Raw genomic sequence first — 23,661 nt, 5'->3', positions numbered from 1 at the left:
TGGGAGCGTTGACACTGGAGAGAGGGAAGGAAGAAGGGGGAACTGGCGATGGGTAGAAGGCAGAACTGGTGAGAGGGGAAGAGAAGAAGGGGGGAACTGGGGAGAGAGGAAGGGAAGAAGGGGGGAACTGGGGATGGTTAGAAGGCAGAACTGGGGAGAGGGGAAGGGAAGAAGGGTGGAACTGGGGAGAGGGGAAGAGAAGAAGGGGGGAACTGGGGAGAGAGGAAGGGAAGAAGAGGGGAACTGGGGAGTTGTAAGGGAAGAAGGGGGGAACTGGGGAGTGGGAAGGGAAGGGAAGGGAAGAAGGGGGAACTGGGGAGAGAGGAAGGGAAGAAGGGGGGAACTGGGGAGAGGGGAAGAGAAGAAGGGGGAACTGTGGAGTTGTAAGGGAAGAAGGGGGGAACTGGGGAGTGGGAAGGGAAGGGAAGAAGGGGGGAACTGGGGAGAGGGGAAGAGAAGAAGGGGGGAACTGGGGAGTTGTAAGGGAAGAAGGGGGAACTGGGGAGTTGTAAGGGAAGAAGGGGGGAACTGGGGAGTTGTAAGGGAAGAAGGGGGGAACTGGGGAGTGGGAAGGGAAGGGAAGAAGGGGGAACTGGGGAGTTAAGAGGAGTGAGTAGGAGCATCTTACCTCTTATTAATGGGCTTCTCATCTTTCTCGTAGGGCTTGACGAACCATTTGCCGATGCGTGCGAAGCTACGGTTCATGAGACACCGCTCCAGCAGGTTATGGATTGCTTTGAACAGGAGCGTCCTGCACTCATAGGACAGACCACTCTCCCACACACCGTCTTCCTCAGCTATAGAGACAGACAGAAAGAGAGAGCGATAGGGTTAGAGACAGGACGGAGTGATTTTCTAAAAACAAATGTTTAATGTGTCTCGTCTTCATGCACTTTAGTGTTTCGGTTGGCATAAGATGAAACAATAAAAGTCAAGCCTTCAGTTTGAAAAGATGAACTGCTGCAGAGGCAGCAAGCAACTGGTAAAAAGGTTCAGTAGAGACACCTGCAGTGACCCTTAACTCCTGAAACAGCAGCAACTGCTAATCAGCTGCATCAAACATCATTTCTATGGCAATACGACACACACACTGCTCAAATCATAGGCAAATGTACCTTTTTTAGCCTAATAATGATGTTGGCAGAAGACTGCCGCAGAAGGAATGGAAAGTTCTGACTGTTTTGGGTGCTTGGTAATTGGCAACTCTTCAGTAGCTAGCTAGAAATATGTTTAAATGCACAATCCCCTGGTGGTGCTGATGTAGGCCTAAGGCTGGGTAGTGGGGAGGTCCGGGGGAGGTCAGTACTTACCTTTTTATTCTGCTGTACCTGCCAGTTCCTTAAACCCAGAGTCTTAAATTATATCAAACAACATAGCCAACACAGAAGTCTTGTGATTGATCCCAAATGATTGAGGTGGTCTCATTAGTTAGGTTTCCATCTAATTGGCGACAGATTTTAACGCAAATATTCTAGAATCTGCATAAAGAAAATATGCGCATTTTACCAACATTGGTGTTTCCACCAAATGGACTTGTTGCGGATAAAAAAAATCTGCGTTTGATGATGTAGTGCACACAAAATGTACTTTCTTTTAAAACTTGCATGTACTGAATAAAAATCTAAAGTTCAATGTGTTTCCATCGCATTTTCAACTCAAACGATCATTTAGTCACAAAAGCATGCCAGTAGACCCACACATTTCAGTTATTGCGCTAACACTAGTTAGCATTGGCTCGCGAAACTACATCTAACTTTATACTGGACACAGACACATAAAAATGGTATCCAAAAGTTTGGAGAAATCCTGAAGTATCCCTTTAAATAGCAAATGTGCCTACTTTGGTCATGGCTGGTGCACTCTAGCCAACATCTCACAGATACAGTGAGGGTAGGCTAGTCTACATCAGTGGTTCCCAAACTTTTATAGTCTCGTAACCCTTCAAAGATTCAACCTCCAGCTGCGTACCCCTTCTAGCACCAGGGTCAGCGCACTCTCAAATTTCGTTTTTTGCCATCATTGCCATCACACTATATGATACATTTATTAAACATAAGAATGAGTGCAAGTTTTTGTCACAATCCGGCTCGTGGGAAGTGACAAAGAGCTCTTATAGGACCAGGGCACAAATAATAATATAATAATAATCAATTATTTTGCTCTTTATTTAGTCATTTTACATATAAAACATAATTTATTCATCAAAAATTATGAATAACTCACCACAGGTTAATGAGAAGGGTGTGCTTGAAAGGATGAACATAACTCTGCAATGTTGAGTCTCAAATAAAACAAATAATATATATTCCACACAGTCTGTGCCTGTATTTAGTGTTCATGCCTTTTCCCCCAGCATTGTCTCAGCCATATATGCGGCAGCAGGAAGAATTAAGTCCTCCACAATAGTATGGGGCTAGCCTGTCCTAGCCAATCGGAAGCTCACCATATAAGATGCTTCTAGCCCCTTCTTATTAATGGTATCTGTTGCTTTAATATATGTCTTACTACTCGAAAGTCGTCTTTATTGTCGCAAAAAAACCTCCTGTGGATTATTTTTGAAATTGTCATGTTTTGTTACTAAATGTCTGAGCAAGAGTGTAGGTTTCCTCCAAGAGAGTAATGGTTAATGTGATTGGATGTTAATTATTTGACTAGGCTACCTGTATTTGACATTGTGTTGTTATTTCGCTGAACGCTAGGTGGTTTAATTTGATATTTGGCAGTGAAATTAGGCTACTCAGGTGAGAAAAAAACCTCACCCAAATGCACAGGCCCATTGGAAAACATAAATGTACTGTTTGAAAATGTTTTGTTTTTTTAAATGTGTATCACATGTTTATTTGGCGCACCCACCGATGCCGTTGCGTACCACAGTTTGGGAATACCTGGTCTACATGATGAGATTATTGTGGATAAGTGCGAGAATATTTTATTTGTCAAATGGCAGTCAAGCACCGATCATCATTTCACCAGGAGCATCAAGATCATTCCATCTGTTGCCTAATAAAAAGCATGGTTTCCTGAGTCATAGTGGGAGGACAACACACCATTTCGTTGTGTGATTTCAAGTTTACTTTGATATGATGGTTATTATATAAATATTTGCGGCATAAAGGCGTTTCCACCCACATTTCTTGCATAATTAATTTACAGACACAAAACGATCCTACCATATCGAACGAACAAATTATCTGTTGACATTTGTAAAATTGTAGCAAAACTTGTTTGCATCACAGCTGATTTTTTTTAAATACGGTATGGCTTTACACGCATAAAAACTGTGGATGGTAATGTGGTTAATGTCACTTTAAAATGTTTCTAGGTTAAATTTAGGAGTAATGATTATTCTAATTAATAAGTGTCTTTATTTTATTTTTTTTATTATTATTTTTTTTTTATTCCCTTTTTTAACTAGGCAAGTCATTTAAGAACAAATTCTTATGTTCAATGACGGCCTAGGAATAGTGGGTTAACTGCCTTGTTCAGGGGCAGAACGACAGATTTGTACCTAACCACTAGGTATCCTAGTGGTTAGAGCGTTGGGCCAGTAACCGAAAAGTTGCTAGATCGAACCCCTGAACTGACAAGGCAAAAAATCTGTTGTTCTGACCCTGAACAAGGCAGTTAACCCACTGTTCCTAGGCCATCATTGTAACTAAGAATTTGCTCTTAACTGACATGCCTAGTTAAATTAAGGTTAAATAAAAAATGTATATAATTCTAAATTGTAGCATACAGACATAAAATATTCTGCAGGAGGCAGATGACAATCACAAACTATATCCTACTACTTCAAAGGGCAGCATTTTGTACCTGGCATCTAAAAATAGAGATTTGAAACTCTTAATTTCCTGATATGCAAAATAGCCAGTCAGTTTAGTGACATCTGAAAATCATATGTTGACCGTAAGCAAGCAAGAGGGAAAGACAAACTATAACAGGAAAAGTATTTCTTACATCCAAAAACCCAAAGCAAGTCATTTTCTTTGCAGCAGACAGAAAACAGACAACCTAGCTACAATTCACCACATGTTTCCAATCATGGCTCAAGTGTGTCTGTGCCCAGTTAGAGGAGTCAAGTGAAAGTGCTGTTGCAGCCTGGCTGATGGTAGATAGAGATAGCAGCTCCAGATGCGCTGTTTTAGCCTGGTCCCTGATCTGTTTGTGCAGTCTTGTCAAACTCCTTTGGTCATTGTCACTTGCTGCCTTAGAGAACAAGGGCTCCTGCCTGATGGTACAAAGAATACCACACAAGACAGCAAATGTTTTCAATCCTGGTCCCGGATCTGTTTGTGGCGTCTTGACAATGACCATAGGATTTGGCAAGACAGCACAAATAGATCAGGGAGCGGGCTAGCAGTGTCTTTACTACCTGACTGTAATAGTTGTGGGGTTTGTTTCTGGATCCTGCTCGGCTGTGGCCTGGATGCTCTGCTAATCTCATTAACAGCCACTGTGAGACATTTTAGAGCACTTAATCTCATTTCAAACATGTCTCCAGCAAACATCTTTCTCCCAGTGTGCAGCGCTGATCAGCACAGAAAAAATAAACACCAGACATGACCACGAGACATTATCCCACATATCTTATTTGACAAGACGTTGTTCCTTAATGTGGTGAGACTCACACGGAACCCAAACCGGCTGTGCGCGTGCGCCATCGTGCATAAATGTATTTTGTCCCCCTACACCAAACGCGATCACGACACGCACGTTAAAATATCAAAACAAACCCTGAACCAATTATATTAATTTGGGGACAGGTCGAAAAGCATTAAACATTTATGGCAATTTAGCTAGTTAGCTTGCACTTGCTAGCTAATTTGTCCTATTTAGCTAGCATGCTGTTGCTAGTTAATTTGTCCTGGGTTATAAACATTAGGTTGTTATTTTACCTGAAATGCACAAGGTCCTCCACTCCGACAATTAATCCACACATAAAACGGTAAACCGAATCGTTTCTAGTCATCTCTCCTTCCAGGCTTTTTCATCTGTGAACTTATATTGTGATTGGCATCTAAACTTTCATACTATTACCACGACAACCGGCAACACAGTTCGTCTTTCAATCACCCACGTGGGTATAACCAATGAGGTGATAGCACGTGGGTACCTGCTTCTATAAACCAATGAGGAGATGGGAGAGGCAGGCCTTGCAGCGCATTCAGCGTCAGAAATAGAAAGGACTTCTATTTTAGCCCGTAGCAATGCAGACACTCGTTGACGCGTGCGAGCAGTCTGGGTTCAATAATTGAATAACATAGATTTCTACATTTATTTTGTAACGCTCGCACACGCGATGTGAGTGGTGTGGTCAGGGTATCAGCACTGAGGAGCTAGCTACCAAACTATGCAACTATAAACTTCAGGTCAATTAAAATGTATTAGGCCTACATTCTTAAATGGACACAGATTAGTTTAGTTAGGTGAGAAGAAAGTCTACACAGACATCAATGATTATAGTGTATCTCTGCCTTTGAAAGAGGAATTTAAACTGTGATTCCTTTGTCCCCCATATCAATAGTAAGTGAAGCTCTATGGCAGAGCAGCAAGTGCTGAACAGCTTGTTTAAGGGAATCTGGGCTATATATTTTTTCAGGACTGTAGCCTTTTCCTGTAGCCCTAATGGGTGGAATGTTATTAATATTTTTCATAATTTCATAACTACTAAACATTATTTCAAAAGGCCGAAAATCCAGTGTTTTTATGTCAAACGGTTTTGTTATATCTCAGTCTTCTGTGAAGTATAATATTGGGACGCAAACTCAAAATTGAATAGATTTCAACTCTAGATCTGACATGGTACAGGTGAGTTTTAAGCCCTTAACCACGTGTGTGAGGTGTATACATTTGTTATAAAGTAGATTTGTTTAAGACTACCAAGAAAAACAGTGTGACCCTGATTTAGTCCACTGCAGAAAAAGGTTAAGTAGAGGGCCAGCTATATTTCACTGGTGCACTTGTAAACAACCGCCAGAGAAACTTAAAAAGGGCTGAAGCACAAAGCTGTCCATCCACTCTGGAGAGAGAGCTTGACCTTGTTTTTCATATCTCTAGTCTACCCTTCTACCATCTACTATAAAACATCGCACATTCCTCAATTACTTTTTACCCCTCTTTCAGAAGCTTTTCCTTAGCCCCTCTGGTCACTGTGAGCAATATTCCAAACCTATCTCTGATCCTGCCAAAAGAAGACAATCCTGAAAAGTGTGTTGAGAGGAGTGGGTTTCCAGCAAAAAGTGTGTGTTTAGAGATTACAAATGTATGGTTCTGTCATATAGCCTAGCCTTTTTTTAATGTAGATGTTCCAAACGTGCACATCAGTGGCTTGTATGCATGGAGGCCTGGAGATGCTAAATGTGTTAATGTTAATTAACGGTAAATTACCGTGAGACCGGCAGTCATTTACATGGCAATAGCCAGCTGACAAAATGTCATGACGTGATTCCCTGTTCTACATTATATATTTCTATCTGAACTAGAGGTTGACCGATTAATCGGCGTGGGCGATTAATTAGGGTTGATTTCAAGTTTTCATAACAATCGGTAATCGGCCTTTTTGGACACCGATTATGGCCGATTACATTGCAATCCACGAGGAAACTGCGTGGCAGGCTGACCGCCGGTTACGCAAGCACAGCGTCAAAAGGACCTTGTGGCTACAAGGAGCCAAGGTAAGTTGCTAGCTAGCATTAAACTTATGTTATAAAAAACAATCAATCTTCACATAATCACTAGTTAACTACACATATTACTAAGTTAACTAGCTTGTCCTGCGTTGCATAAAATCAATGCGGTGGCTGTTAGTTTATCATCGAATCACAGCCTACTTCAACTTCTCCAAACGGGTGATGATTTAACAAAAGTGCTTTTTTCGCGAATGCGCAAGCGTTGCACCAATGCACTTAACCCTAAACATCAATGCCTTTCTTAAAATCAATATGCATAAGTATATATTTTTTAACCTGTATATTTAGTTAAAGGAAATTCATGTTAGCAGGAAATATTAACTCGGGAAATTGTGTCACTTCTCTTGCGTTCAGTGCAAACAGAGTCATGGTATATGCAACTGTTTGGGCTGCTCGTTGAGACGTTGCGAACTGTGTGAAGACCGTAATTAATTTGCCAGAATTTTACATAATATTGAAGGTTGTGCAATGTAACAGCAATATTTAGACTTAGGGTTGCCACTTGTTCGATAAAATACAGAACGGTTTCGTATTTCACTGAAAGAATAAACGTTTTGTTTTTTCGAAATTAGTTTCTGGATTTGACCATATTAATGACCAAAGGCTCATATTTCTGTGATTACTATATTATAATTAAGTCTATGATTTTATATTTGATAGAGCAGTCTGACTGAGCGGTGGTAGGCAGCAGCAGGCTCATAAGCATTCATTCAAACAGCACTTTACTGCGTTTTGCCAGCAGCTCTTAGCAATGCTTAAAGCACAGCGCTGTTTATGACTTAAAGCCTATCAACTCCCGAGATTAGCCTGGCAAAACTAAAGTGCCTATAAGAACATCCAGAATGGTCAAAGGAATATTAAATAAAAATGATATAGAGAGAAATAGTCAACTGATAATTCCTATAATAACTACAACCTAAAACTTCTTAACTGAGAATATTGTAGAACTGGGAATATTGAACCACCAGCTTTCATATGTCCTCATGTTCTGAGCAAGGAACTTAAACGTTAGCTTTTTTGCATGGCACATATTGCACTTTTACTTTCTTCTCCAACGCAGTGTTTTTGTATTATTTAAACCAAATTGAATATGTTTCATTATTTATTTGAGACTAAATAGATTTGATCTATTATATTAAGTTCAAATAAAAGTGTTCATTCAGAATTGTTGTAATTGTCATTATTACAAATATACATATCAAAATCGGCCGATTAATCGATATCACCTTTTTTTGGTCCTCCAATAATTGGTATCGGTATTGAAAAATCATAATTGGTCGACCTCTAATCTGAACGTTCCACAATGTTGTTCCCTGCTGAACGCAGCTCTAGTATTCTGTGCAGAAGGCAGGCGGGAGCCCTTGCTCTCTAAGTCTGTTTGTTAAAAAGGATCTAACATGAAGGCCCCGGCCGGCCAGTCGGCCATCCTCTGACATGGGGGTCCAAAGGTCACAAGCTCATGACAGCTAGGAATCAGCCAGCTTGGCCAGCCAGTTCTTGACAACACCACCAGTAGATTATTAAGAAAAAAACATGGGATTCGTCCAATTCCAAAGCCATGCTGGCCTGACTGAATATAGACAGATCCCCACTCACTATTACTAATAACACCAATTGTCCAAAGTTGGAGAGCGTAGGAGTAGGAGAGGAGAAAAGGGAAAAAGACCAAACAAACAGCAAGAGGCTGACGAAGGAACAAAAGCTAAGTCCCCATTTTTTGTGGCCAATTTGCAAAATAAGAATACAGCCCCAGCATAAATTATGGGAAACCTCTAAACCTACATTCACATAAACAGATCATCACGACACTCTTTTCTCTGTCAGGATCACATCTGCCCCTCTCTCTCTCTTTTCCTCTAGCGCTGAAGAGGAGCATACAGGTGTATGCTTTGCATCAGGCATTCCTAACAGCCTTATGTCTCTCATTGTCCAACAGAGCCAAGAGAACAAGAGCAATACTCTCTCTGGAGACAGTCACAAACACAGAGGTGCGCAGACCAAACCTATAGGCTCAGCTGATGGCTGCAACACATTCATGTCTCCCGTGTAGCAGAGGAGCCACAGATGAGCTCAACTTTAGCAGGCACACATACACACAGGTGTGTGTGGGCCCATTCCAGTAGTGTTTGTTGGCGCTAAGGGGTGAATGTAAGAGGGCATAGGCTTGGAGGGGGTCAGTCCCTCCAGCCACAGGTCTCTATGCTCTGGTAATTAAATCTGCAGTTGGTTGCTCATTAAACACCTAGATTAATGTATTGTGATACACAGGCCTCCAGGGGACTCTTCCTTCCAGGCTAGACAGAGGATCTTTTTCTCCCTCTTTCTATTTCTCTCTGCCCCCCTTCCTCCTCTCCTTCCCATCCATCCACAAGCAGCAGAGCGAATGGCACCAGTGGTGGTAGTCTGGGTACCATTTTTTTTTTTTTATTCCACTCATTGTACTCTGTGTCTTTGGCAAACGACACGGAGTACAAGGAGTGGAATGCAACATCTTAACAGAGGCTGGCAACCAGGCAAACATTTTTACAAGCAAAATACCGTAAATCTGATGTAAACGCAGTAATAGCGAGTCAAGGGTTTGATGTCTTTTGTGCTTTGGGTTCCACACGGTCTCCATTTCTAATTAAGGCCCACCGAGCACCCAGGCACCCAAAACCAGAGAGATGCAAGTATGGCCTCATCCCTCCCAGTCCCCGTCCTCATCTGCGCTGCACCACACCAGTCCCACAGCCCCCCAGCCAGCCAACTGAGATCCATCAGATAACAGGGAGAGGGAGGGGGTCACATTCAGGAGATTACACCTTAAAAATGTATCCCAAAGCACAAAAGGCATCAACTCCCCTGACTCGCTCTTACTGCTTTCACATAGGATTTATGGTATTTTGCCTGTATAAAAAAAGACCCCCTTACAAAAAGACCCATTTTACAGCAATCTTGCCTTCATAAGCCGTTTATATCTCCCGTCCGCATGCCGGGACGAGTGGTAGTAGGTGTGTGAAGATGTGGGTCCATTGAGAATATACACCATCAAATATACACCCCGGTTCGTGGGAAGTGACAAAGAACTCTATAGGACCAGGGCTCAAATAATAATATAACAATAATCATTCATTTAGCTCTTTATTTAACAATCTTACATATAAAACCTTATTTGTTCATCGAAAATTGTGAATAACTCACCACAGGTTAACGAGAAGGGCATGCTTGAAAGGATGCTCATAACTCTGCAATGTTGGGTTGTATTGGAAAGAGTCTCAGTCTTAAATCATTTTCCACACACAATCTGTGCCTGTATTTAGTTGTCATGCTAGTGAGGGCCAATAATCCACTCTCACATAGGTACGTGGTTGCAAAGTGCATTAGTGTCTTAACAGCGCAATTTGCCAAGCGCAGCCCAATCCAGAAATCTGTCAGTGGCTTCTGATTAAATTAATTTTTCACAGAACCGCTTGTTGCAATTTCGAGGGGGCTCTCTTGTTCAGATATCGGTAAGAGGACTGGAGGCAGGGCATGAAAGGGATAACGAATCCAGTTGTTTGTGTCATTCGTTTCGGGAAAGTGCCTGCGTAATTGCGCACCCAACTCACTCAGGTGCTTCGCTATATCACATTTACATTGTCCGTAAGTTTTTTGCAAACAAAAAATCATACAATGATGGAAAGACCTGTGTGTTGTCCTTGTTAATGCAGGCAGAGAAGAGCTCCAACTTCTTAAATCAAGCCTAAATGTTGTCCCGCACATTGAATATAGTTGCAGAGAGTCCCTGTAATCCTAGATTCAGATCATTCAGGCAAGAAAAAAGGTAGGCCAGTCTTGTGAGAAACTCATCATCATGCAAGTGGTCAAACAAGTGAAAATGATGGTCAGTAAAGAAAACTTTAAGCTCTCTCAATTCAAAAGCACATGCCAATCCTTTGCCCCTTGATAACCAGTGCACTTCTGTATGTTGTAAAAGCGTTACATGGTCGCTGCCCATATCATTGCATAGTGCAGAAAATACACGAAAGTTCAGGGGCCTTGATTTAACAAAGTTAACCATTTTCACTGTAGTGTCCAAAACGTCTTTCAAACTGTCAGGCATTCCCTTGGCAGCAAGAGCCTCTCGTGGATGCTGCAGTGTACCCAAGTGGTGTTGGGGGCAACTGCTTGCACGTGAGTCACCACTCCACTATGTCTCCCTGTCATGGCTTTTGCACCATCAGTACAGATACCAACATGTGTAGCAGCTACGTTTGGCTACATACAGACAGTTAGTGGAATTCCCGCGAGAGAGTAACGGTTAATGTGATTGGATGTTAATTGTTTGATTAGGCTCCCTGACCTTGACATTGTATTGTTATTTCGCTGAACTCTAGATGGTTTAATTTTATTTTTGGCAGCGAAACGAGGCTACTCAGGCGAGAGAAAAAACCCTGTTGGAAAATATAAATTGACTGTTTGAAAATGTGAAGAAAACGCGATCCAGCAAAATAGACCTACTCTTGATTTAGGCTACATTATTGCATGCTAAATATTTCTGATCAGTGATAGATGAGACAACAAATAGAAATACAATGAAGTCATAGGAATTTGGTCGGGAGTAGGCCTATGCTAGGCTACTAAGCGACAGCGAGTGAAGAACAAAATAACCCACTTGTTAAACTACATAACATGGCAAAATTATATAATAACTGAGCCAACTAGACACGATGATCATGAGTAGAGGTCGGCCGATTAATCGGAATTGCCGATTAATTAGTGACAATTTCAAGTTTTCATAACAATCTGTCATCTGCATTTTTGGACACCGATTGTGGTCGATTACATTGCATTCCACGAGGAGACTGCGTGGCAGGCTGACTACCTGTTACGCGAGTGCAGCAAGTAGCCAAGGTAAGTTGCTGGCTAGCATTAAACTTATCTTATAAAAAACAATCAATCTCAAATCAAAATCAAATCAAATTTTATTTGTCACATACACATGGTTAGCAGATGTTAATGCGAGTGTAGCGAAATGCTTGTGCTTCTAGTTCCGACAATGCAGTAATAACCAACAAGTAATCTAACTAACAATTCCAAAACGACTGTCTTATACACACAAGTGTAAGGGGATAAAGAATATGTACATAAAGATATATGAATGAGTGATGGTACAGAGCGGCATAGGCAAGATACAGTAGATGGTATCGAGTACAGTATATACATGTGAGATGAGTATGCAAACAAAGTGGCATAGTTAAAGTGGCTAGTGATACATGTATTACATAAAGATGCAGTAGATGATATAGAGTACAGTATATACGTATACATATGAGATGAATAATGTAGGGTATGTAAACATTATATTAGGTAGCATTGTTTAAAGTGGCTAGTGATATATTTTACATCATTTCCCATCAATTCCCATTATTAAAGTGGCTGGAGTTGAGTAAGTGTGTTGGCAGCAGCCACTCAATGTTAGTGGTGGCTGTTTAACAGTCTGATGGCCTTGAGATAGAAGCTGTTTTTCAGTCTCTCGGTCCCAGCTTTGATGCACCTGTACTGACCTCGCCATCTGGATAATAGCGGGGTGAACAGGCAGTGGCTCGGGTGGTTGTTGTCCTTGATGATCTTTATGGCCTTCCTGTAACATCGGGTGGTGTAGGTGTCCTGGAGGGCAGGTAGTTTGCCCCCGGTGATGCGTTGTGCAGACCTCACTACCCTCTGGAGAGCCTTACGGTTGTGGGCGGAGCAGTTGCCGTACCAGGCAGTGATACAGCCCGCCAGGATGCTCTCGATTGTGCATCTGTAGAAGTTTGTGAGTGCTTTTGGTTGCAAGCCGAATTTCTTCAGCCTCCTGAGGTTGAAGAGGCGCTGCTGCGCCTTCTTCACGATGCTCTTTGTGTGGGTGGACCAATTCAGTTTGTCTGTGATGTGTATGCCGAGGAACTTAAAAATTGCTACCCTCACCACTACTGTTCCATCGATGTGGATAGGGGGGTGTTCCCTCTGCTGTTTCCTGAAGTCCACAATCATCTCCTTAGTTTTGTTGACGTTGAGTGTGAGGTTATTTTCCTGACACCACACTCCGAGGGCCCTCACCTCCTCCCTGTAGGCCGTCTCGTCGTTGTTGGTAATCAAGCCTACCACTGTTGTGTCGTCCGCAAACTTGATGATTGAGTTGGAGGCGTGAGTGGCCACGCAGTCGTGGGTGAACAGGGAGTACAGGAGAGGGCTCAGAACGCACCCTTGTGGGGCCCCAGTGTTGATGATCAGCGGGGTGGAGATGTTGTTGCCTACCCTCACCAACTGGGGGCGGCACGTCAGGAAGTCCAGTACCCAGTTGCACAGGGCGGGGTCGAGACCCAGGGTCTCGAGCTTGATGACGAGCTTGGAGGGTACTATGGTGTTAAATGCCGAGCTGTAGTCGATGAACAGCATTCTCACATAGGTATTCCTCTTGTCCAGATGGGTTAGGGCAGTGTGCAGTGTGGTTGAGATTGCATCGTCTGTGGACCTATTTGGGCGGTAAGCAAATTGGAGTGGGTCTAGGGTGTCAGGTAGGGTGGAGGTGATATGGTCCTTGACTAGTCTCTCAAAGCACTTCATGATGACGGAAGTGAGGCTACGGGGCGGTAGTCGTTTAGCTCAGTCACCTTAGCTTTCTTGGGAACAGGAACAATGGTGGCCCTCTTGAAGCATGTGGGAACAGCATACTGGGATAGGGATTGATTGAATATGTCCGTAAACACACCAGCCAGCTGGTCTGCCCATGCTCTGAGGGCGCGGCTGGGGATGCCGTCTGGGCCTGCAGCCTTGCGAGGGTTAACACGTTTAAATGTTTTACTCACCTCGGCTGCAGTGAAGGAGAGGCCGCATGTTTTGGTTGCAGGCCGTGTCAGTGGCACTGTATTGTCCTCAAAGCGGGCAAAAAAGTTATTTAGTCTGCCTGGGAGCAAGACATCCTGGTCCGTGAAGGGGCTGGTTTTCTTTTTGTAATCCGTGATTGACTGTAGACCCTGCCACATACCTCTTGTGTCTGAGCCGTTGAATTGAGATTCTACTTTGTCTCTATACTGACGCTTGGCTTGTTTGATTGCCTTGCGGAGGGAATAGCTACACTGTTTGTAATCGGTCATGTTTTCGGTCACCTTGCCCTGATTAAAAGCAGTGGTTCGCGCTTTCAGTTTCACGCGAATGCTGCCATCAATCCACGGTTTCTGGTTTGGGAATATTTTAATCGTTGCTATGGGAACGACATCTTCAACGCACGTTCTAATGAACTCGCACACCGAATCTGCGTATTCGTCAATGTTGTTGTCTGACGCAATACGAAACATATCCCAGTCCACGTGATGGAAGCAGTCTTGGAGTGTGGAATCAGATTGGTCGGACCAGCGTAGAACAGACCTCAGCGTGGGAGATTCTTGTTTTAGTTTCTGTCTGTAGGCAGGGATCAACAAAATGTCGTGGTCAGCTTTTCCGAAAGGAGGGCGGGGCAGGGCCTTATATGCGTTGCGGAAGTTAGAATAGCAGTGATCCAAGGTTTTGCCAGCCCTGGTTGCGCAATCGATATGCTGATACAATTTAGGGAGTCTTGTTTTCAGATTAGCCTTGTTAAAATCCCCAGCTACAATGAATGCAGCCTCAGGATGTATGGATTCCAGTTTGCAAAGAGTCAAATAAAGTTTGTTCAGAGCCATCGATGTGTCTGCTTGGGGGGGAATATATACGGCTGTGATTATAGTCGAAGAGAATTCCCTTGGTAGATAACGCGGTCGACATTTGATTGTGAGGAATTCTAAATCAGGTGAACAGAAGGACTTGAGTTCCTGTATGCTTTTGTGACCACACCACGTCTCGTTAGCCATAAGGCATATGCCCCCGCCCCTCTTCTTACCAGAAAGATGTCTGTTTCTGTCGGCGCGATGCGTGGAGAAACCAGCTGGCTGCACCGACTCCGATAGCGTCTCTCCAGTGAGCCATGTTTCCGTGAAGCAAAGAACGTTACAGTCTCTGATGTCCCTCTGGAATGCTACCCTTGCTCGGATTTCATCAACCTTGTTGTCAAGAGACTGGACATTGGCGAGAAGTATACTGGGGAGTGGTGCACGATGTGCCCGTCTCCGGAGTCTGACCAGAAGACCGCTACGTTTCCCTCTTTTACGAAGTCGTTTTTTTCTTTCGCCGGCTGGGATCCATTCCGTTGTCCTGGGTGTAAGGCAGAACACAGGATCCGCTTCGCGAAAGTCATATTCTTGGTCATACTGATGGTGAGTTGACGCTGCTCTAATATTCAGTAGTTCTTCTCGACTGTATGTAATGAAACCTAAGATGACCTGGGGAACTAATCTTAACATAATCACTAGTTAACTACACATGGTTGATGATATTAATAGTTTATTTAGCTTGTCCTGCGTTGCATATAATCGATACGGTGCCAGTTTATTTCTCATCGAATCAGCCTACTTCGCCAAACGGGTGATGATTTAACAAGCGCATTCGCGAAAAAAGCACTGTCGTTGAATCATCAATGCCTTTCTTTAAAATCAATACACAAGTATATATCTTTAAACCTGCATACTTAGTTAATAGTGCCTGCTAACATGAATTTATTTTAACTAGGGAAATTACGGTGCCTTGCGAAAGTATTCGGCCCCCTTGAACTTTGCGACCTTTTGCCACATTTCAGGCTTCAAACATAAAGATATGTGAAGAATCAACAACAAGTGGGACACAATCATGAAGTGGAACGACATTTATTGGATATTTCAAATTTTTAACAAATCAAAAACTGAAAAATTGGGCGTGCAAGATTATTCAGCCCCCTTAAGTTAATACTTTGTAGCACCACCTTTTGCTGCGATTACAGCTGTAAGTCGCTTGGGGTATGTCTCTATCAGTTTTGCACATCGAGAGACTGACATTTTTTCCCATTCCTCCTTGCAAAACAGCTCGAGCTCAGTGAGGCTGGATGGAGAGCATTTGTGAACGGCAGTTTTCAGTTCTTTCCACAGATTCTCGACACCTGCCTGGTGTGTTCCTTGTTCTTCATGATGCTCTCTGCGCTTTTAACGGACCTCTGAGACTATCACAGTGCAGGTGCATTTATACGGAGACTTGATTACACACAGGTGGATTGTATTTATCATCATTAGTCATTTAGGTCAACATTGGATCATTCAGAGATCCTCACTGAACTTCTGGAGAGAGTTTGCTGCACTGAAAGTAAAGGGGCTGAATAATTTTGCACGCCCAATTTTTCAGTTTTTGATTTGTTAAAAAAGTTTGAAATATCCAATAAATGTCGTTCCACTTCATGATTGTGTCCCACTTGTTGTTGATTCTTCACAAAAAAATACAGTTTTATATCTTTATGTTTGAAGCCTGAAATGTGGCAAAAGGTCGCAAAGTTCAAGGGGGCCGAATACTTTCGCAAGGCACTGTATGTCACTTCTCACAGCTTTCTCATGTTCTGAGCAAGGCACATATTGCTCTTTTACTTTCTTCGCCAACACTTTTTTGTTTTTGCATTATTTAAACCAAATTGAACATGTTTCATTATTTATTTGAGGCTAAATTGATTTTATTGATGTATTATATTAAGTTAAAATAAAAGTGTTCATTCAGTATTGTTGTAATTGTCATTAATACAAATAAATAAATAAATAAAATATATATAAATCACCGACTAAATAGGTATCAGCTTTTTTTGGTCCTCCAATAATCGGTATTGGCGTTGAAAAATCATAATCAGTTGACCTCTAATCATGAGCAGCACTCACCTCAACCTACCCAACATTTCCCCAGGCTAATTGTAGCCTAACCAATATCCAAACAGAGATTCAGTGAAAACAAAAATCTGACATTGGTTGATTTATCAAGACGTGTCTCCAATCTACATGGTGCTAAAATTATAATCTAGTTGACCACATGCAGGTAGGCTATTGCTTCAAATGTATTACAAGGATTGGATGACTTTAATTGCATTAACCTACTTTATTCAAATATTTCTGTAATTCTGTGATATTTATTCCCACAATAATTCTTTATAGAGCCATCCAGTGTATGCCTAGTAGTTGGCTGTACGAATAGATGGGCAAAGTGGCATGCTTTGCAAAGTTTAAAACAGGGTGTTGCCTAGCAACCCAACCATCAAAAGTTTAAGAGCATAGTGCCTGCTAATGCCGCCTCAGCATTGTGTCTACTTTTCCCACTAAGCCATAGGCAGAACTTTACTGAAATGATTAGCAGGTTGTTTGGCGGAAATAAAGATGTTGGCTTTGATATCGAAAAGACAGAAAAAGTTGGCGGTACGATAAAGTTCGCAGGAAAAACATCTTAGTGCGAAAGGGATATATCCCTCTCTCTGAAAGCCAACTACAAGCCAGTAGAGTAGACATATCAGTTTATTTGTCTTTGCAGCATTGACACAGAGAACAGAGTAAAAACCGAACCACCCAGAATCCTTAGCCTGGGTTAATAGTGCATATTGCTTACCAATTATCTTAGACCCACATCAACAGCCCTGGCGCTACACTGCTGCTTTTGCAACCGTGACTAATCATAATTTAAACAAACTAAAGCAATAGGCCTACTATGTGTAATCGAGAACAGTTACAACTTGATTGTGTTTAAATTGTTTGCGGAAAACCTGGGAGGGAAAACATAAAACATTTGTCAGGTGTGGCCCGATAACAATATATAACCTGTTAAAAGAATACATACACATTTCTATGGGTTGAAATGTGTGCAACAGGAATAGTTTTTTCTGGACATACACTCCCCTCCATATGGATTTGGACAGTATTTGCTCTAGGGCTGTCCCCAACTAAATACAATCTTGGTCGAAAGTTGTCTGTTCTTTCGACCAAGCGATTGGTCAAATGTTTTTACTGTGTATTCTTCCATATTTAGACACACTATGTGGTTTAATAAAATCAACTATATGCATTGAGCTTGTCTGATGCTTTAAGCTTACTGTGTGATGAAATAAGACCAAATGACTCAAGAGGGAGCCAGAGATCTAGATAACCAAATGAAGAAAAAACTTAACCTGACCCAAACATTCTCCTCCCGCTCCTGCTGGCCTTCATAGACTCTGCCAAAATGATGCCAAAGTTGCTGGTAATAGGCTACACAAGTCGGCAACCTTTCTCACATGGAATGCCAATGTTCATACAAATTCTACCAATCTGTGTGCCAGTTATGGTTTTCATATGCACATTTTCATGGAACAGTTTAATTTAATTTATAATGACGTCTTCAGATCTCAAAATTGTTGTCATGTGGTTAATCAAAATTCTATCCAAATCTGGGCCTCCCAGGTGGTGCAGTGGTCTAGGGCACTGCACCACAGTGCAGTGCCTACTGCTAGCTGTGCCACCAGAGACTCTGGGTTCGGGCCCAGGCTTTGTAGCGATGAGACAAGATAATAACTTCTAACAATTGGATACCACGAAATTGGGGAGAAAAAGGGGTAAAATTCAAATGAAAATTAAACATAACTAAAAAGTAAATTATATTGCCATTGCCAACTATGTAAAATTAGCCTACATAAAGCCAACAAATAAAAACTTTGCAGCCTGCAGGTAGAAAATATCCAGATAAAAATAAATATCTTAGAATCACATTGGCTACGCATGGTCTGCCTGCAACGAACTTGAAACAACCTAACTTCTTGCGTCCCATTTCGACAACTTCCGGTGATATTGCAGAGCACGAAATTCAAATGACTTAAATATGACTATTTCTCATTCATAATAATACAAGTCATACGTCAGTTATACGGCAGTTAAAAGCTTAACTTCTTGTTAATTCAGCCACTGTGTCAGATTTCAAAAAAGCTTTACGGCGAAAGCATACCATGCGATTATCTGAGGACAGCGCCCAGCACACAAAAGCATTAAAAAAAATCCAAAAAGTCAGAAATAGCGATAAAATAAATCACTTACCTTTGAAGATCTTCTTCTGTTGGCAATCCAAAAGGTCCCAGCTACATCACAAATGGTTGTTTTGTTCGATAAAGTCATTTTTAAATCCCCAAAAACTCAGTTTACCTGGCGTGCTTCTTTCAATAATCCACCGGTTTCCCTCCTTCAAACTAAACTAAACTTCTCCAAACAAGTCAAACTATGTTTATGATCAAACCTCAGATACCCTAATACGTAAATAAATTATAAAAATGAAGACGGAGAATCGTTATTGTCATTACCGGAGATAAACAACAAAGTACGCGCATTCGCCAGTACGCGTAACAAACACTACAGCCAAAATGGGAGCCACTTAGAAAAACTACAAATTCTAGCTCATTTTTCCAAAAACAAGCCTGAAACTCTTTCTAAGGAGTGTTGACATCTAGTGGAAGCCCTAGGAACTGCAATCTGGGAGGTTTTCCCTTCATATTAAAAATGACAGCCATAAAATCAATGGTGGGTTGAATTTTTATTTCTGGATGGTTTGTCCTCTGGTTTTCGCCTGTCATATCAGTTCTGTTATACTCACAGACATGATTTTAACCGTTTTAGAAACTTTAGAGTGTTTTCTATCCAAATCTAATTGTATGCATATCCTAGCTTTTCTGGGCCTCAGTAACAGGAAGTTTACTTTGGGCACGCTTGTAATCCAGACATCAAAATACTGCCACCTAGCCCAAAGAGGTTAACTTGGGTCAGGCCAGAAGCTTGCACTAGCTAACTAGCGAGATTGAATAAAATATTCTGGGCCCTCAGTTTCCCACGCCAGGGAGCTTGGGACAGACACAGCTGTAGGCTATTTGCACAAGGGATAAGAAGCAGTGCTTAACTTGGGCAGGAGCTCACCGGAGCTGAGTACCGACACCTCAAATATTCTACTGCTTGAGCTCCTGTTCCTCTTATAGAATATTAGCTCAAAAGTATTGTGGAGCTCCTGCAACTAAATATAAACAGTACCAGCACCCAAAATGAGTACCGGAACCAATTTCAGTGCAAGTCAAGCTCTTATAAGAAGTAATCAGGAAGGCCTATTTTATGACGTTTCCACTGGATCAGAGCATGCCCTTTTCCCTTTCACGCTGAGTGGTTATCGAAAGGGAGAGCACTGGAAAGATGTTTAAATATATTGAGAAACTATTTTGTCAAATGGATGTATAAACAAACTGTGTTTGCTTTCTATTTGAGGTGAAGAAAACATTACTTTGAGAAGCTCCACAGCTTATTAGTGGTGGTGCATTAAGCCAATCAGAAATACTATCAGATCCCAAATGGTCACCTTAATATGCCTACATTTGTACGCAGGCGAGGTAGCCTATAGGCCTAATTCAAAGCGTAATCAGGTGCGCGTCCTTACTGTTATATAAATATTCATACACATAGCTCATATAAACAAAGACATTCCGTCGTAAGAACACATACACCCAGCCATAAGACTGACCCCCTCTTCCTTATATAAACACACATCTCATCTCCCTCTAACTGGCTGGTCCCAAGAGCAAAGAACTTTTGCTGTGCACCAATGGGGCCCGCTCTGGCTAGAGCAAGGCCCGCCTCCAACCCTCCGACCAGTCAAGAAGACCGAAACGACAAGACTCCACCTACTTTATTCTATGTATAAAAATGTATGTAACCATTGTATAGGTCTCTTTTTCACCTGGCTCCTTGCCGAGTTATGTGAACTAGGTCCGTGCACGTAAAACTGCGGGACAAGATATCCCTGACTCATTAAAACTGTCTTTCGTTACAACTGAAATCCACTCTGTCCAGCGTCCGTGATTTGGTCTCAACTCTCCAGTATTTGAACACTAACAGAATTGGTAGCAGAGTTTGGTTGTTCTCGAATTCGATCTATTATAAGTTAGTGTGAGAGGACGAGACTGATCACGGCTAAAAAATCAGACGGAAGAGTGACTTCCCCAGCCATTCATCTTGCCTCAGGAAATCTGATCGGAGCGCTCTATATAAAGGTGAGCAGAGCCCGTTATATCGAAATCTGCATATTGTATTATAGCCTAAACCAAATTTTGATCAGAAAGTACTGGGCGTGAGTATGAATCGGTGCCCAAATTTTTTACATAAGAACCTAAGACATTGATCGGGGAGATCTTGTTTTGCTCGTTTTTATTTTTTATTTGTATTTTTATTTTTTATCAATTGGCCTATTATTAGAAGTGTAGTATGCACGTAAAAGTTCCTATTGAATAAGTTCTAAACTGTTTAATTGGTTGTGTTTAGAGATTTAGTTAATTAATAGATCGACTGAATCTGCATGTAAAAGTTCCTATTAAATAAGTGCTTACTGTTTAATTGGTTTTGTGTAGAAGTGTAGTATGCACGTAAAAGTTCCTATTGAATAAGTTCTAAACTGTTTAATTGGTTGTGTTTAGAGATTTAGTTAATTAATAGATCGACTGAATCTGCATGTAAAAGATCCTATTGAATGAGTTGTAAACTGTTTAATTGGTTATGTTAGAGGTGTAGTCGAATAGATATAGGATATGTAAGTTTGGCCTTCCACTAGACAGAGATCGGGAATGATGTGGCTATTGCACATCAAACAATAAACATAAGATGAACCAGAGTTGACATTCCATGATTTGGAGATGGGGGAAATTAAATTGAAAGAAACGTTTGTCGCGGAGTAGGTTGGGATACGTAACTGGGCTATTATGCACACGTGCTGGTAGACAAAGCCACCTTAGTATCGAATGGAATACTGATTTTCGTTTTTTTCATTCCTGTTGATATTGCCTAAAGTTTAAAATTATTCTGACAATTGCTATAGAATCGCTGGAATTTACTGATATAAGTTCATAAAGGAACTTACTGAATTGTTTCTAGAAAGTATTTAAATAAGCCGCCGAGCTTAGTACAGACTTTGTTTGACAGACGCTAAAAGCTACACACTGATTTTTGGGTTTTTCTATTCTATCCATATTTCCTAAAGATATGTAATTATTCTGACAATTGCTATAGAATCGCTCGAATTTACTGATATAAGTTCATAAAGGAATTTACTGAATTGTTTACAGAAAGTATTTAAATAATTCACTGAACAACTCTTGGTTGTCTAGACATTCTATCTATATTTCCTAAAGAGCTAGAATTACTCTGAAAATTGTTATAGAACCGCATATATTCACTGATATATTGTTCCAAAAGGAAATCGCATAATCATTTATAGAAAATACCTAAACGAATCGCTGAACAAATTCAAATAAAATACCGGTGAAATACACACGTGGCGGGCGTCACATACTGATAACCCCCTTTGTCTCGACCAGGGACAGGCTACGCATACAACGATAGAAATAAACACCACATAGTAAGGATTGAATATACCTAAATAACGCAGTATACACATTATCAGACGAACTAGATAAAATGTCTGCAGCTACCACGCCCAAACTAAAATTCAATGAATATTTAGATCAGAGTATGATTGATAGAGCGGGAGGTAAAAAACAGTATGGGAAAGTGGAGAAAGTGTGGAAAGGATTACGGATAAGATGGACACAAGCAGGTTATTTTAGCGGAGGACCACCTACAGGGGGGAAACTCCAAGATATGCAGACAGAATTAGAGGACGCAGTAGAGCATGCAAAAGCGAGTGAGGCGGAGAGAAACAACATACACAGGTTCAAAAAAGTAGGTACAAGAGAGAGAGAGAGAGCAGAGGGGGAGCTCAAGATAGGTACATGGGCCATACAGGAGAGTAGGAGGGTGCTGCCCAAAAACACACCAGACATGATGGGCGTGGCTATTGTGGCGTCGGGGGATGTTAAAGCTCTGCCTGAGAACTTGCCCACGGCTCCCCCTGTGGCCGTTTCTCCCTCACTATATCCACAATTGACAATGGAGGCAGTTCAGCCCCAGCCATACTCAAAGGGACAAAATCACCGGAGCCCGTCACACAACCCATTCCTACCCAGGGCACCTCCCACAATACAGGCTCCAGTTCTGAGAATAGACCAAGGGGAGTTAAAAGGGGAAATTACCCTGGGGATAACGGCTGGCCATATGGTATGTGAACAGTTCGAAACTGGGATTCCAGGAGCAGGAGACCTCCCCCAGGAACGGAGGCCGCAATGCTCCTCTGTGAACTCTCTCACCTCTGAAACCAGAGGACACTTACAAACAAGATTAGATTCAAACCACTTCTATCAGACGGATAGGGAGGACTGTCATCAGAACATGGATATCGAAAACGAAGAAGAAATTGACATGGTGCTCACCCCAGCTCCGATGGGAGCTCCAAACGTGACTAAGATGCAGGAGCTGCTGAAATCATCAATAGCTCGAGCTAAGGAACTCAGGGAGCTAATAGCTAACCAAGATAACAACAGAGAGGGAGCCTACCGTGTGGAAGGCATAATGAGAGGAACAGTAACCAAAGTTACCGAATCAATGGGGTCCGAAACACTCCGTCGGTCCTCCAGAATTGCTGATAGAAGAGAGCGAGAGCAGGAGATGGCAGGACAGTACCCCCTGCGACCGACACCAGGTGATGCACACACTGTGGAGTACCAGCCCTGGAAAATGACTGATTTAACAACACTGATGGGACAGATGCCTAGCCTACATGGAGGAGCTTCAGCGTGGCTACTTCAACTGCAGACACTTACGTCAGGCCTGCAACTCTGCCTAGGAGACATGAAAGCACTTCTAGCAAGAGCCACCGACCACGGAACCATGGAGGCCCTCATGACAGCAGCTGACCTTGGATGGCGGGCCCCAACACTGCCCATAGACCACTTCCGTACCAGATTATGGGAAGTTCTACGGAGAGCATACCCTACAGAAAGAAACCATGCCACCTTATCCTCCTTTACAATCAACCCAGGTGAGCAACCTGCAGCATACCTGGACAGGGCTAAGACCACATGGAGATCGGTCCACGAAGAACCATTCGATCACACTGATACCACACTCAGCATGTGGAAGGAAATGGTGGTCAACGGGTGTCCTGGAGATGTTAAAACCAAACTCAGAGGAACGGTAGGGTTGATTGCACTTCCTCTGACCCAATTCAATACGCA

At 42.1% G+C, this 23,661-nt stretch overlaps 1 protein-coding gene across 2 annotated transcripts in view; it reads right to left on the bottom strand.

The window, feature by feature from the left end:
* Positions 1–23,661, bottom strand: part of LOC139418261 (mediator of RNA polymerase II transcription subunit 13-like) — a 156,667-nt gene that overhangs the window by 118,159 nt on the left and 14,847 nt on the right. For both annotated transcript variants that reach the window (XM_071167584.1, XM_071167585.1), the window contains exon 3: positions 629–797. In XM_071167584.1, coding sequence (XP_071023685.1) covers positions 629–797 — 169 coding nt within the window. The remainder of the gene's footprint in view (positions 1–628; positions 798–23,661) is intronic.

The sequence above is a fragment of the Oncorhynchus clarkii genome, chromosome 10, assembly GCF_045791955.1.
Source record: "Oncorhynchus clarkii lewisi isolate Uvic-CL-2024 chromosome 10, UVic_Ocla_1.0, whole genome shotgun sequence".
Lineage (NCBI taxonomy): Eukaryota > Metazoa > Chordata > Actinopteri > Salmoniformes > Salmonidae > Oncorhynchus > Oncorhynchus clarkii.
The sequence above is the reverse complement of the archived record's forward strand: the minus strand, read 5'-3'. Positions and strand labels throughout refer to the sequence as shown.